Source organism: Elaeis guineensis, chromosome 7, assembly GCF_000442705.2.
Source record: "Elaeis guineensis isolate ETL-2024a chromosome 7, EG11, whole genome shotgun sequence".
NCBI classification, from domain to species: domain Eukaryota; kingdom Viridiplantae; phylum Streptophyta; class Magnoliopsida; order Arecales; family Arecaceae; genus Elaeis; species Elaeis guineensis.
Genome location: NC_025999.2, coordinates 85,060,276 through 85,076,871, shown reverse-complemented (window position 1 = coordinate 85,076,871; position 16,596 = coordinate 85,060,276). Strand labels below are relative to the sequence as shown.

Below are 16,596 nucleotides of genomic sequence, written 5' to 3'. Positions count from 1 at the left end.
CTTGGATTGTTGCACATAGTATCAAAGCACATCTGGCCCATAAATCATATGGGCTAGGCGATATTGTAGCACAAGTTCATTATGTTGATTATGAGCCAATCATGGTGTTTATGAATGGATGCATAGATGTGACTCTTGGTTAGATGAGGATGCTAAAGCTTAAATAGGGAAGTATGTGAGGATCCGTGCGAGCATATATTTATTCCTACATCGATTATTCACTAGAAAGATCTTGGATATTTATACATAACCAAACAATTTAAATAATACCTTCCGACTAATATTTTTGAGTGAGATCTTAAGTTGTTGCAAATAGTACAGAGCCAATTAGTCTATTGTCTATGTGGACTAAGGGATACTGCAGTACGAGTTCATTGGGTCTAACCATGAGCAAATCATGGTATTTATGAATGGATATATAGATTTGAATCCTTAGCTTAGCGAGGATGTTAAGATTTAAATAAGAGGATTATGTGAAGATTCGTACATGTGTATTTTTAGTCCCACATCGATTATTCATTGAAAAGATCTTGGATACTTAAATAAGACTAAAGAATCCAAAAAATACTTTTCAGCTAGCCTTTTTGGATGATGTCTGGAGTTATTTATAATGGTATGAGAGTCGATTCAGCCTATAACTTATATGGATTAGGAGATACTGCAACATAAATTCATTCTGACTAACCACGAGCTAATCGTGATGTTTATGAATAGATGCATAGACTTAAATCTTTAGCCTATCAATGATCCCGTGGCATAAATAAGGAAAGTATATAAGAATTTATGCGGGTGTGCATTTAGTCCTACATCAATAATTCACTGAAAAGATCTTGAATATTTATACAAAGTCAACCCAAATAATATCTTTCGGCTAGCTTTTTTAGATGAGATCTTAAATTGTTATAAATGGAATCAAAGCCAACCAGTCCATAGCCGATGTATACTAGGAGATAATATAGCATGAATTCATTGTACTGACCATGGGTCGATTGTGCTGTTTATGAATGGATGCATAGATTTAGACTTTTAATCTGATGAGGACGCTAAGGCTTAAATAGAAAGAGTATATGAGATCCGTACGGATATATATTTAGTCCTCAATTAATTATTCATTGAGAAAATCTTGGATACTTATATAGGAACATGGATTCCAAATAAAACTTTCCATCTAATTTTTTAAGTGAGACCCTAAGTTGTTATAAATGGTATCAAAACAGATCTGACTCATAACTAATGTGAACTAAAGGATACTTAGCATGAATTCATTAGACTGACCATAGATCAATCATGATGTTTATAAATGGATATATGAATTTGACCTTTAATATGGTGCGGATGCTAAAACTTAAACGGAAGAGTATATGAGAATTCATATATATATGTATTTAATTCCACAACAATTATTTGTTGAAATTTTTTTGAATATTTATATAAAATAAAAAAATTCAAATAATATCTTTCAACTAACCTCTTTTTAAATGAAAATTTTCTTGCTTCTATTCGTGGTGATAGTTTTGTGCCGTTGCTTCTGAGAGGAAGAATATGAGACGACGTGTGTCCCATAGAGCGGGAAAGTCGAATAATTTAAAACAGAGCCAACACAAGCTTTACCTATGGTTTAAGCTAGCCGGCTACCTACTCGCTCCAAATGAAGAGGTAATTAGAAGATAAAGAAACCGGAATCAGCTGCATCATTGAGAAATCATCAACAAAATAAGCAGTTCCATTTCATTAACACAATCTGGCCTTCACTGTAGCTTATAACAAAATAAATAATAATAATAATAATAATAAAGACAAAACAAAAGCAAGCGATACCCCAACAATTATGCTAAATAAATCTTTCAATCCCAGAATGCTTCTTGCCACCACACAGTTGAAGGCACGGGACACTTTGATTAACTAATCCATTAAAGGAATCAAACAATATCACACTCAGCTACTAACTAATTAAGGATGAAAGCATTTACAAGATAAGCGAGAAGGGGTGCGAGGACTAAAATTTGTGCTTCAGCATTTGGTATTCCACTGCCAGCTTCATTGGACAATAACCAACTCAACTTTATGCTGTTAATAGCCATCTACAGATGACTTCTCTTGAACAATGGAGATCTCAGGGAGAGCATCATCTGAAAGAAGAATCAACTATTTTCTATGCCTTGAGCCGGACAACGATGCACGAAATATCATCTTTGCTGTCTCTATTCACTGCTTCAGTGGTTAATTGCCTTGCTGCTGCTTGTGGGTCCTTAATCTTTTGAGCGATATCAACAGCCTCTTCATTTTTCATGACCTAATAGAATTAAATTTATAAAGAAATGCAGTTTATATTGATACAATGAGTAACTAGAGGACTCGGGTTTTCGGAAGTAAACCTTCCAGAGGCCATCACTTGCAAGGATGAGTAATTCAGTATCAGCAGTAATATCTTCAGAGCATAGGTCTGGATCTGACCGCAGGTGTGACTTGAGGCTCTTGTCCCCAAAAGCACGGGAAACAGCTAATTGGCCATTAACTCTTGGGACATCTCCTGATAAAGCAATCATGATCAGCCTATGTATGGATATTAACATGAATTTTCGTGAAATGATAACAAAGGTAAGAAGCAAAAGATACACTTCGAGGAGGAAAAGAGATAAGCTATATTTTTATGAAATAAGTACTTCATTACATGGATAAAGCTTTTATTTCATGTAAAGATTTAACAACACGAATTAAGGAATGAAACATTAAGCTTTCCACAAAGAAGCCAAACAGCATGTAGTGTGCAATTTTTTGAGGAAGCTAGTTTACATGCAGAGTAAATACGAAATATTAGAAGGATATTAGAACAGAAAATGTATATCCGCAAAGGCAGTTGGTCAATTTGTAAAGACATCTTTCCAGTTACACTCCTTATAACCGAAACCAAAAAGATCGAGGCTTGTTTGAACATGTGAAAAACCAACTTCACCTTAACCGGCAGAGTGTTCAATGCCTAGAATCCACCAGCCATAAGGGGGCAACCTACACATTTCAGCAAATGTTGCGCTCTGAAACACCAACTTGCAAGAGAAGATTATAGATTTAGAGACCTGCCCTTATCTGGTTAATTCAGCAGTTCAGACATATAAGAAAACAATATTGTTGGAGCACTTCCTCAGAAACCATGCCTTCCAAATGGTTACAGTTTGCACAATGAGCACCCCAGATTATCAATTTTAATTTGGACATCACAGTCAGGGACTGCTATTTACAATCAATAGGTTAAAATTTCACGTCTCACCAATATGTGTTATTCCAATGTCCACCCCCAAGGGCCCTGTGGCGGAAACATGAAAAAGAAAAAGAAAAAAAAAAGGAAAAAAAGAGAAAGTCTTCCGGAGTAACCAAAGTTCTGGCTAATAATATCATCAAGCTAAAGAGCAGAATGTTCATGATCGTGTTGATAAGACAACAGTAATGCTTGTAAAGTAAAGATAACATTGGTTTTAATAAATTAAATAGGACTTCAAAAGGGAGAACCACTGTATTTGTGAGGGATGGTAAACACTAAAGATGCATGAAAATTATCAAAACAATCCATCTGAGCAAAGTGCCATGCATCGTTTCTTCTGCCACATCATCTGATAAAGCATCGTTCTCAAGCACATTATGCAGAACTAACATTTTTCTATAGCCTAAAAAAGGCCCTATGCAACCAGGCACATAGATTTTTCAAAGCTACATGGTATCTATCCTACGTTGCAGTGGTATACAAACTTCTAAGTTCTAACCACTGAAAAATCAGAAGGTGAGAATTCAAAATGCCCTTCCTGATGCATGCACGCTTGGGAGTCTTCCATGAGACAGTCTATGGAAGCAAAGAAAAGCAGTAGATATGTATTAGATCCTAGTAGTAGTTTATAAAGACCCATCCACAGGTACTCAAGTAATTAGGTGCAATAAGAGAATTGCAGTAAACATATACTACCAACATATCTTAGAAATGAAGAGCAGAACAAGATTCAAAGGAGGAAACAATGAACTTCTGCGTGTTGAGTTTTTACAGTTCAAAGCGGCCTGGATGGGAGTTGGATCATGTTTCAAGAATCTATAGCCTAAAAAAGGCCCTATGCAACCAGGCACATAGATTTTTCAAAGCTACATGGTATCTATCCTACGTTGCAGTGGTATACAAACTTCTAAGTTCTAACCACTGAAAAATCAGAAGGTGAGAATTCAAAATGCCCTTCCTGATGCATGCACGCTTGGGAGTCTTCCATGAGACAGTCTATGGAAGCAAAGAAAAGCAGTAGATATGTATTAGATCCTAGTAGTAGTTTATAAAGGCCCATCCACAGGTACTCAAGTAATTAGGTGCAATAAGAGAATTGCAGTAAACATATACTACCAACATATCTTAGAAATGAAGAGCAGAACAAGATTCAAAGGAGGAAACAATGAACTTCTGCGTGTTGAGTTTTTACAGTTCAAAGCGGCCTGGATGGGAGTTGGATCATGTTTCAAGAACGGATTCCATGTCATCATTTATCAATCTCTAATTTTAAGCATTGATGCATGTAAAGTATTTGATTTCTGTTGTTTTTAGACATCATCAAGTCCTTCACCAAACATAAGCCGTTAATTTAGCAAAACACTTTGTATTCAAGTGTGCCTTGAAAAGGATATAATACAGATCGCATAGTGGCAGTGCAACCTGTGTAAATTGCTGTGTTGTGGCATAAAGGACCCAGTACTAGAGCAGTGCCTATGATACTGCACCTGGTCAAGAAGCACTCAAGAATGTCCATGTGCCAGAAGCAGGGTCTCAATGGTGCAAGCAAGCGAACACCCATCAAGTTGGCATAGTCATGTATAAATGCTAAGGAAAACATAATTAGTTGTTAAAACTAGTAAGTTATCCAGGGAAAGTCTTACTTTAGCTCAATGGGAGGTTTGCTGCATTTATAAGGCCAAATAAGCTGCCAGATGGGATGTACAATGCTTGAAAAATGGGCGTAAACATAAACTAGTTAAGGTACCAGTTCCATGGGCATGATTGAAGTCAGCACCTCAATGACTAGGTGGCATGAAAGCTGCATTAGGGGATCAAAGAGTTAAATTAGATTGATGCTCCAGAGCCTTGCATTCAATGACAATCTAGAATATCTTTTCAGAGAAGTTAAATTTCATGGGATCACCCAAAAGGTGGAGCGTCATAACTTGGTGATGCATGGTGGCAAGATTACAACCTCATGCAGGGATGTTGTTTGGGAGGGGAGGCACCATGGAACAGAAGTTTGATGTGGTTAAAGAAGATTGAGAACAAGGAAGCTGTAACATTCAAGCACTGTTAGTGTGGTGTTATGCAGATACGCAACCTCCACTCAGATGGAAGTATTAAGAGAATGAAGTAGAAGCATAAGAGGTGATGAAAAATTAATGAGGGATTAGGACCTACTCAAAAGTAGCTTGGGATTAAGTGAGAAACTACAGTAACATTATGGCAAGGAAGTGGCAACCACATTTGAAGAACTAGTCTCATGTTTAAGGCATCAATTTGGCGATGCAACTTCAGCATGCTTTGAGGTTTGATGGCCTAGCCAGAAGCCTATATGTAAAACCACTAGTGCTAATGGATGAGGTGCAAGCCGATATACAAGATTTTTGTTTTCAAGACTAGAGCATAGATTTAAAAAGAATGAATGAATGAGTGACTTTGTGGGTCAAGGAAATAGTGTTTTATGTTCAAGGAACTAATCCATCAGTTCCTTTACCAAAAACTTCAACAATGCATATTAGACATGCTAGCGAGCAAAGATTGCTAGTACAGAACAAAACTGAACACAATTTTAAAAATGTTGCAATTTGTTTCTAGTGAAGGAATGACAAATTAAGAAATTATGATAAGAATTTGCTTACCACTTGGGAGGTCAAAACAATTATCATGTTGCTCACTCAAGAAAAATGTTAACACAGAAGACACATCACATGCAAAGCATGAGCACTGAGCAGATCAGCAGAAGCTCATAAACAGATTATTTTGCTTATAGAGAGTGGAACATAACAAATTGAGCAGTAAAGTGGAAGCAATTCTTTTGACAATGTGAAGGCCTCATGAGGTAGCACTACAGAAAAATGTATAGGATAGAGATGATGAAGTGTGGGATGTAATGTGGGGATTCTTTGTCAAGGAAAGGTGGCTTCATGCACAAACATATGTCAGCCATGCTCAATGTTATGCGGTGCATTGTAGAGTAAAAGTTACAACAGAAGGCAACAAGGCATAATGAAGATTTCTTAAGTGCATGATTAGACTACTAGTACAGTTTGGTTTTGGAAACATTAGAGAACAACCTTATAAATCATGTAAGCTTGCATGTTACTTGGAGATGGAAGAGAAATTTTGGAGAAATGATAAGCCTAAAGCATACAGAAAAGTGTTTTCCTTTTAGCCAGGGTTCAGAAAATTTTAAGATTGTTCATGAAATTTGGAAGTATTCTTCCCTTGAAGCCTTCTAGACCACAAAAGCAAATCTCAAAAGAAAAAGGAAATGAAAATGATTCTGAAGAGTCCAACGAGTTCCTGAAATTTATTAAATAAACTATTATTCCCTCTTAAATAAAAGAAAAGAAAAAAAAGTATACTAAGTTGTGGTATATTGTTAACAAAATTCAAAGATATCATCAAGATCACATAGGCATATGCAAGAAATTGGTTTACAAAGCTATTCAAAACAATAATGCCAAGTAGGCTTGGGAGAACGAGGGCATCAGTGCATGTTATAAGGAAAAAAAGGATGAATTTCAGTCTCTTTACGTGCCTCAGGTTCCTCTGTAGAGTATGCTGAGCTAGCTATTTACCAATTATTCACTCATTAACCCAAAATCCTCTTTCCTGCAATACAGTAACTCAAAAACACTTTTCTTCAATGCTATCCTCTCAAAAACTTGACTGGTGATCTCTAGATAACACATAACAGTATCTTTCAATAGTAATTTTTCATGTACGCAAACAGTAATTATTACATGCAAAAGCTATACATCTAATTTGCTATAAGCAAGCAAACCTAATCTAGCTAACATTCATGAGAAGAAAAAGGAATCCAAAGCCAACTGCTAAAGTACTCTGAAGCATCACCACTCAAGTTCAAAAACCTAAAAACAAAACTTTAAACTTAACATGTTAATGGATCCTTTTTCCACAATAAACAGTAAAAGTGCCTCTATTGCATTAGTGGCATTTGACAGGGTCTGTGTTTTCAGAAAGCATTATCTATCAATTTGGTGTTAGCATTTTGGATCCTTCTTTTCCTTAGCTCATACAAAACAGCAAATCCATCAAATAGTATGTCTTTAATCACTTCTTATGACTCCTACCTAAGGCTTACGTCAAGCTATTGATGCATCAATTGATGTCAAATTTAAATAATGTAGTCTTCCCTTCCACAAGACGATCTCCTGTTCAGAAACAAAATGATACATGGGTATTGATGCAAGATTCAGCTCTTCATGCTTCCTGTAGGGCTGACTATCAATGCTTCAAGGTTCACCATCAGTTTTATCAGTTTCTATTGTGCCTGCATCCCCAGTTTGAGATACTCAAGTGGCATTTTCATTGTCTAAATCTATTTTTTATGAGCAATTATTGAGTAACACCCTTTCTTTGCTGGCCATTCACCAACGTCATCTCACCTTGGATGTTCAGACTATTCTTTTTGCCACTTCTTAGTCTTCTTCTCAATTTCAGGCTTCCTTCACCATATGGCTGTTGATGGTGAATTTATCAAGAACACCAGAGCCATCTTATGGAAGCCTATCAAAACTGAATAAAACAATAGGCTCAAAATTTGGATCCCTCCACTACTTTGCTGCTCATGAGCTGGCCTTCCACGAACTCCATTGCTCCATTCCCAAGCCATCTTACCTAATTCATGAAGCAGCATTGACAAACCTAACAGGTTTTTCAGTGGCAGAACTGTAGAAGTGATGTTTGTTGTCTCAGATATTTATAGGCCCTTGACACATATTTTTTTCTTCTTCCATCATAGTTACACTACCCTTCACCTCCCAATTTCGCATTGCTAATGGATCTTCATCACCATCGTAAAGCACCAACCTATCCATCACTGCACATCTAAAGTGGTAACTTGGCTCTTTTAGATGACTTGCATGTTCCTTGGCTTTCTCTTCATAAAAGACTTGTTAGCTTGTTACATCTTGCTTCCCAATCTGCTATTTCCTCCTCCGGTGCTGCACAAAATTCTCAAAGCCAGATGACCAGAGCCGAATGTGTAGTTGAAATATACATTGTCAGATGAGCCATCCTTATTTCCTCCCCACTATCTCCCCAACCCAGCCTCAAATGTGTGGTTCTATGCTTCAAAAATTACATAATAATTTTCTTTGTTGAGTTTGCTGCACCATAAAGTTGGTCAAATTTTGCAGAGGTTGTCTTAGGATTTATTACGTTGAAGTGTTCTGGTAAATGGTCTTTCCTTTTGTCTTTTTCTCCCCTTCTCGCTATACAGGTTATGGGTTCGCAGAGTGCTTGACCTTATATTTTTCACACAGTAAATTAAAGTCTTTGGGTCCATTTGACCAGGTGAATTCCGATAACTGCATATTTACTGTGATACAAGTGAATGCATCACTTTGTTTTATAAGAGATCCATCAATCATTCATTTAGAATATGGGTTTAAGCATCCCTCACACAAGGTTAGTGATGTTAGCTTCTTCATGGCATAAATATTATGTCCTTGCACATCTATGTAGAATGGTGCACAAGTTTCTTTTTTTTTTTTCTTTTTTCATTCTTTCCATTTTGTGTGCAGCTCATGCACACAACTGTATGCTAGCAAAACATGTCACAATCCAAGCCTCGTGTCTATGTTCCAGCAATAGTGATAAACACATTACGGAACTCCAAGGTACAAAAGGCCCATCATACTGGATTCAATAGTGTTTGCTATTTTCATTTGGTAAAACACCAATTGAGAATCTTTTGGGAAAGGGGGTAGTTGAACTATGCTTTTAAATTTAGTATGCAAAAAAAAAAAAAAAAAAAAACTCTATGGTGATTTCTAGTAAATTAATCTTATCTCACTACTCATTGTATACGAGGCAAAGAATTTAAGTTTAATCCAAAGCATACCACAAGGCAACCATTTATCTGTAGATGAGAGTTATTACTGCTTAAATATGAAAATGCTTGGTGCATGCAGGCTGGGGTAGAATCAAACTACAGAAATTAATTTAAATTGCTGAAATAATTTTTAGATCTGATTGTGTTTGATTTGTTAAAACAACCAAATCAGCAGAAGAGAATAATTGGAAGGAGAAAAGTGGAGAAAGGAGAGCATGGAAGAAGAACAGACATTTAAGAGAAATTTAGGTAGAGGAGATAGAACAGTGCTCATTATAGAGTAAAAGAACTTCAATCTATTTACATTTATCACCAAAATTGAATTTGACACCATATAACTCCTTAATTGATTAGAACCCTTATAGACTATTTCTCTACAGTTCCTAGCAAAAGAACAACCAAATAATTTTCTAAATTAGCAAAACCACATCTCCACAAGATCCTACATAAAAGCCTATCAAAAACTTGTCAAATCAAAATCCTTGACTCTTTCATAGTCCAACCTAGATCCAATGTGGTCCATTCACATGATACTCCTACTCAAAATAGTAGTTGAAAATACTCTAAAATAAAAGCCACAAATCACCTATGAAAATCCTTTGAAAATAGAAAAGTTCAAACCTTCTCCCAAAATACTTTTTAGCTTTTACAAGACTCCTATGACCCAATGTACAAGCAAATTAACTCAAAATAAACTAAAAACCAGATTAGCTAAATCTAAACCTTATTCAAACCCAAACTTTGCATTAGTGCTTAACCTTATTCAAACCTTCATTCTTAGATTAACCTTTTTTCTTATATATTCCATTCCAAAAACAAAAAAAAGTCTTTAGCCTTCTGTACATGACACCATTTGCATTCAAGGAACATTTAGCATTGTTTCAAATTTAGTTCCCTTTCATTAGAAAGAGTCCCTTGTCCATAAACTATTATGGTTACATCATAAACAGAAAATGTATTAGAGAGTACTATAAGAGGCTCCTTGGTGGTGGTCATGGTGATGGTGGTAAAGAATGTAAGTGAGCAAGTTGGATACAAGATGGAACAATTAGAATCAGGTCAATTTTAGGAACTGTTGATGAAATGAAAGCTCACCACTCACCATGCCCGATTCTAAATGGAGTGTTAAGCGTACAACTCTTGTATCCACCAACTGATTGGGACCTTGATGGAGAGAAAGATGAGCAAATATTAGTGATTAATAGGATTTAAACTTTAAAGATTTTATCAGTATGCTGTCCAGAAAATAATTTAAGGACAGAATGGAATAGATACTCAGACCTAAGAGAAATGAGAAGGTAAAAGGGTTACTTTAGAGATTTAAGGAAGGGGGTTTAATATTGGAAATGAGAAAGTAGGGTTAAAAGGCACTGGGTCGGGGTTAAAAGGGCCTCTGCTGGTTTTTGTTGAGAAATGTAGGGTGCGCAGGTTTTTATAAAGCAGACAAGTTGTAGGGTTTTAGTAGTTGCAAGAGGGAAAAATAAAGGTTTTGGGGCTCCTGCACGCATTTAGGAGTTTATAGAATATTGGGGAATCAGTTGGGCATAAAGTAGACAAGCAGAAGTGAAAACGAGGGTCCGATTCTGAGTATCTTTTGAGATTAGTTTTGCAGTTGCAGTCAATGCCAGTGAAAATTGAATAATTTTTTTTCAGAGAAGGAAGAGAATTATAGAGAGGAAGAGAAGAAAAAAACTGAAGAGAGAATGAAAAGATTAGGGAAACAAGCTGGACATCATTTTCTTTAATTATGTGCTATATGGGGAAATAATCAATGATTTGTTCCCAGCCAACTATAATAATCTTAAAACAGGCTTGACAGTCCCCCTTAATTATTTTCTATTGACTCAACTAGGATCCCTACTAAATAAGAATAAATAAAACAAAGATAACATGAGATATACTCTCCCAACTAGTTTATAAAAATAATCAATAAATACGTGCTACACCTACATGAGTGCATAGGTGAAAGGTGCATCTACATGCAGCTTGAACCACATAAGCCTCACTTACGGTGCATACTCAAGTCATGCATAACCCACATCTCAAGTGAGGAAGGATGTGTTAAGCCTGACACTCATTGTTGATCCTTTGTTACTAAATTGGTTGGTTAACATGTATCTGAGCTCAAGCTTTACTAGAGGTTGTGAGTTCGAATCCCCTCCTCCAATTATTTATTTAATTAATGCAGTTATTATCTTCACTCATTCCAGTTTATCTTGATTCATTCCAGTCAATATGGTCTCTCCACATGCTTGGTCCGGGCTGCACATGCGGGGGTGTGTTAAGCCTAATATACATTGTTGACCCCCTTCACGTATTAGCTTAAGCACTTACGGCTAAACTGGTTACTTAATAGGATGTGGTTCATATTGCCTGTAGGTGGTTTTCACATGCACAACTTATAAGTGTTAAACAAGACAACCACATTTGATGGTGATGGTCGGTCTGGCAATGGTACAATCTCTAGAAGCTCATGAAGACAATTACAACCAATTATGCCCTGGATTGCAGGCTACTCTATCTCTTCTACCGAGTCTTTTATAAAAGAACGTGGAATATGATTATCATTACTACGTAACCTGTGGAGAATGTGTTGAATGGTCACCAATAAGCAATAATCCACTTTTAGGCTACCAAACAAAATGCACAAGTATGATGGACCACAAGCCTGGAGATAGAATTAGTATATGTAATACATGGATATTCAACAAAATATCAAATCATATGATGCCATATGAGAATTGACCATTATGCTATTGAGGGTTATATAAGAATAAGTTAGGTTTGGGTCAATCTCTTATAAGACATGCTCATTTTGATTTATGGACGACATCCTAGTAGTGTTTCCTAGCATGAGAAAAGTGTGAAACAATTCTTTACTAGGTGAATTTCATCCATGGAGTTAGTGCCACTAACAAATTTGCAAGGTTCTGAACTGATGCTTGTCTGGACATTGCACTGATACTTCCCTCAAAACTTAATAAATGAAGATGCTCGTTGGCACTGACAAGCAGAAACAGATCACAGGTTGAAAATTGTAGAGGAAGGCACTTTATACACAGGCATGGATATGTAACACCGTATAAGAACACAAACATAATCAGAAATTGATTTAAATAAAGGCTGCTGAAGCAAACCTGGCATGTTTGAAACAAAGCCACCTCTTGTCTCAATACTCCCACGCTCAGTGCTTGGTTCATGATCGACTGTCAATTGTCTCACCTTTCCACCTTTTGCAAGAACTGCTCGTGAATCACCAACATTGGCTATCCATAACTTGGTACCATTTACAAGAATTGCAGTAACAGCAGTGGAACCCCCTCGTCCCATATCAGGACTCTGTGAAAGAATTGCCTTGTCGGTCTTTTCGTAGGCTTTTGAAATGGCACTACCTGGCTGAGTCCAAAATTCTTCCTGATATGCAAAAAAGAGAAATTAGGCTATACCTTTTCTGTGCCTAAAAATTTTTTCTATTCCTTGAAGGTAACAGGTAATCCATCTCTGATAACTACAAAAACTGAGGCTGTATTAGGAATTTTTTTTTAATTTTAAATCTCCCAAGATTTAAAAATTATTAAAGTTTGAGATTAAGGTTTGTAGGAGGTATCTGGCTATTAACAAGAGAAGGTTCAAAAATAGAAAATTATAAGTTAATAAGGAGAGAGATGTGAATTGTGAAAATTCTATTCAACATCAAAGTTTCCATGTTCACGATTTTAGGGCTTTTGTAAAATTGTATTGCACAATCAAAGACCAAGAATCAAATAATAATAAATTTTAATTAAAAAATAATGTAAATGGATGAAAACTATAGAAATGACATAAGGTATGATAATAACAACACACCTCTTTCAGAATATTACCAAACAGATGCTTCTCCAAATAGGCAGGCACACTATCTCCCAAATGACCATCAAATATAGCAAACAGCCCAAGCTCCTGCCCTCTCGTCTGGACAAATTTGGCAACATGATAATCCTCCATTGGATGATTAGCTTTTCCCTTTACAAGGCTAAATCCATATGTAATTTTTATGTGGCCTTGACAGCTTTTCCCTTTACCGGCATCACCTGAAGAATGACCTGCAAACTATTTGGCAGAATCTAATTTCAGGCATCATCCTCAGAGGGATAAATATGCTACCTTCATTTCACAAAGCATCAAATTTTACAACTTAAACTATAAAAATGAGCCAATGTAAAACCAGAAGCTGACTAGGATCTGGTTAAAAACATAACAAAGATATTCTGCATTAAGAGTTCTAAGAACCTGGAAATGAGTCAGCAACAGTGATTATTAATTTACACTCTGCAAAACATATCCCAGAAGAAAAAATAATGATAATTTCAGCTTCTAATTCTGACTAACAAATGCACGAGAATATAAGCTTCAAATTGTTTCACTAGCTATATCAGAATCCAAATTGTGCAAATAAAAGAGATGATGTTCAGGATCAAAATGATTATCCAAAAATCAAGATTAACAGAATATTTACTAGTTGTAAAATTTGCATCATTTATGGCTATTTGTGTATACCAAGTAGCCAAATTAGTACAGGCATATTTCAATCTACTGATCTAATTTATGCACAAAGTGCCAAATTTCTGTTCAACAGATTTCAGTTTAACCATCATGATCTTATGACAGTGGGCTAAAGGCTTGTGACAGAATGGATGAAATATCTAACACATGATTTTAATTAATGTTTTGTATGGAAGAATTTTCTTTTAAAGTATTTTTGTAATATTTCAAATAGGTTAGAGGTACTATAAGTAAATAATAGATAGTTTCAGAAAAAGTTAAGTAGAACTAAAGAAAGAGTTAAGTATAACTAAAAGTCTAATTTGAATTATCTTAGAAGTTTCTTCGCAAGCAGCATGGTCTGTTTAGTAGCTATTTTGTTGGCTACATATGAAGGCAAAACATCATCAGAAAGTTTTATTCCCTGCAATAATCATCAAATTATACAATTCTACCCTTAGGAAATGATTATTTAGTAATTTTCTTATCTGATTTTAAGCTTTATTTTCTTCCCTAAAAATCAAGCCGCAGGTTTGTTGTCCATATGGTCATTAACATGGCCATTTATGTAGGAATAAATAAAAGAAACACAAATGGCAAAAGGATTAGCCTTTCTACCAAGACAGTTTGTGCAACCGTAAGCCACTAATGATTCTTGGATTTGCAGAGCTGTTAAGAATATGCATCCTCAATACCAAAAACAAAACACTAAATCATAAGATTGCAATCCAGGATATAGAACAAAAATGAAGCCACTAGCAAAGGCCAAAGCAGTCAGCAATCCATTTAAATAATCGAGTTCTCACATGGTAAAATTTTGATTTTCTTCAGAGTCTTTTAAGATATTATAATTTAATTATATAGAAGAACAATGTCAAAAGGAGCTATAGCATGGAAAATGGGATCCCTCATCATTCATCTATGATGGGGATCCATTTTACATAATGAAAGGAATCAGGAAAATCTTTTAGATCAGAATCACCAAGAGGTTGATGTTCCAATGAAGTCATAACGTTCAAATATTGTTGAAAAGTTCATCTGGTGATTCTTCCAGAGGCAATGGTTAGTCTGTCTTCAAAGTGTACAAGTTGCAAAATCATCAAGGTGTCACAAGCTTGATCTACTCTGGGGTTTCTAAGACTCAAGGAAAAGTCTTAGAAACAAATTCATCCTTGTTCTTTTAATACAAAGATTTATCCTTGTTCTTGGTTTCAATAAGTAAGCTCGTTGTGAAACAAAACAAATTCATTCCTCACTATTCAGTTAAGGCAGCACCCATGAGTTTTACGAAATACACCTCACTAAATCCCCCCCATCTCAGAAGCTTAAGAATGTCTGGCCTATTACCTTACTGTATCCCCAATTTAAAATTAGAAAAAAAAATAGTGTGCTACCTTGTATATAAGAAAAGGAAACACTTGCAATTGATGTGACCAAATAAGCCTAATCTGATTCACTGAGCATATGACTATTCTCTATATACTATAATATTAATAATAATAATAATAATAATAATAATAATAATAATAATAATAATAATAATAATAATAATAATAGTTGGAAACAGAATAGAGAATCCTAAAAAAAATAAATATCAGGCTCAAATGAAAGGGGAAAATATTATGGAAGATCGAAAGTGCAACAAGCTGACCCCAACTAGTTTGGGATTAAGGCTTCGTTGAGTTGAGTTGTATCAAATGTTCGCAACCCCAGAATAGCAGACTTAATCAACTATTCATGATTAAACTTCAGATTTTACTATTCTTTTCTAATTTTTTACTGTACCAATAAACAAAATAGTCAGTAAGAATCAGAAACAGAGTTTCCTATTAATCTCACAGCACCAAATCAACACCACAAGGAACAGAGGTACCATGCATGGGCCGAAGCAGGGGGTTCCCAAATCCAATCACCAATAACAGCAGCAAAACAGAGAGCAGAAATAAAAAATCCCAATCAAAAGAAGCATCGAAAAGGGGAAAAAAATCGCTAAACACGCAAATAGATCAAATCTTCTCTCACCTGAAAGCAGGAGCCCTTGAAGCAGCATAATTTATCCATATAAACCCCTTCTTCCTCTGCCCCTTCCGCTAAATTCTCAGCATCTATTCCTCCTTCCAATCCCCAAGATGCGATTTTGACCACGAACCACGCCGCAAAATCCCAACTTTCTCACAGAAACCAGCTCCCTGCGCCGCCAAACCCAAATCCGATCACCAAAATTCAATCAAATTGAATCCCACACCATATAAGCAATCAAAAGCCAAAAATGACCCTTTGGGAATCCAAAATCCTTCTTACCTCAGAAGAATGAGTCTGTACCAAGATTCCTTACTCTCTTTTTGATCGATATGACCAGAGTTCAAAAAGAAAAGAGAGATTTTTGGGCGAGAGAAGAAGCAATCGGGCGGATTATACGAGTTGAAAAAGTCCTCCAAGGATGGAAAGAAGAAAGATAACAGAAGCAAATAAAATAAAATAAAAGAGAGCACAGCAGCCACAGAGGAAGGGCTTCCCCGTGTTGACTTTGGTGCACAGCAGTGACACACATGGGATGACCCGAGTGGGAGGGGAATTTATTGGGGGGGATGACCCACCCTCACCCCTTCTGCGAGTCATAATACCCATGCTGTCCTCTGCCATGATGGACAAAATAAGTGGTTGACTTCTGTTTGACCCCAGGTGGCCCACCTTTTTATTTTTTTCTTCTGGGGAAGGCCATCCACACACGAGGGACACTGTGGATGGATCACGCTTGTTCTATTATGAAGTCCCCGATCAGATCTGTGTCCCACAAACTAATTAAAAAAGAGATTCGTTCATAAGTTATTTAAGATGTTATATTGGAGATATGGTTCAAATATTACCCAAATAATGTTATATTTACCTGACTAACGGCCTTGGGGCCCTTTAAACTAGTGATGACAGAAATCGGTGATGGATGGTCCGCAAATCCAAACAAACCAAC

At 36.1% G+C, this 16,596-nt stretch overlaps 1 protein-coding gene across 2 annotated transcripts; it reads right to left on the bottom strand.

The window, feature by feature from the left end:
- Window positions 1-1,702: 1,702 nt before the first annotated feature.
- Window positions 1,703-16,157, bottom strand: LOC105048632 (probable protein phosphatase 2C 41). Of its 2 annotated transcripts, XM_010928004.3 has the most exons (6): window positions 15,930-16,157; window positions 15,651-15,817; window positions 12,954-13,196; window positions 12,245-12,521; window positions 2,376-2,530; window positions 1,703-2,293 (listed from the first exon to the last, which is right to left on the bottom strand). In XM_010928004.3, the coding sequence occupies exons 2-6, from the start codon at window positions 15,687-15,689 to the stop codon at window positions 2,153-2,155; spliced, it is 855 nt and encodes a 284-aa protein (XP_010926306.1). In that variant the 5' UTR covers window positions 15,690-15,817; window positions 15,930-16,157; the 3' UTR covers window positions 1,703-2,152. The 2 variants fall into 2 exon arrangements, with proteins under 2 accessions (XP_010926306.1, XP_073117428.1); XM_073261327.1 differs by lacking the exons at window positions 1,703-2,293; window positions 2,376-2,530 and adding an exon at window positions 4,932-5,057 and having other exon boundaries at window positions 15,930-16,070.
- Window positions 16,158-16,596: the final 439 nt, after the last annotated feature.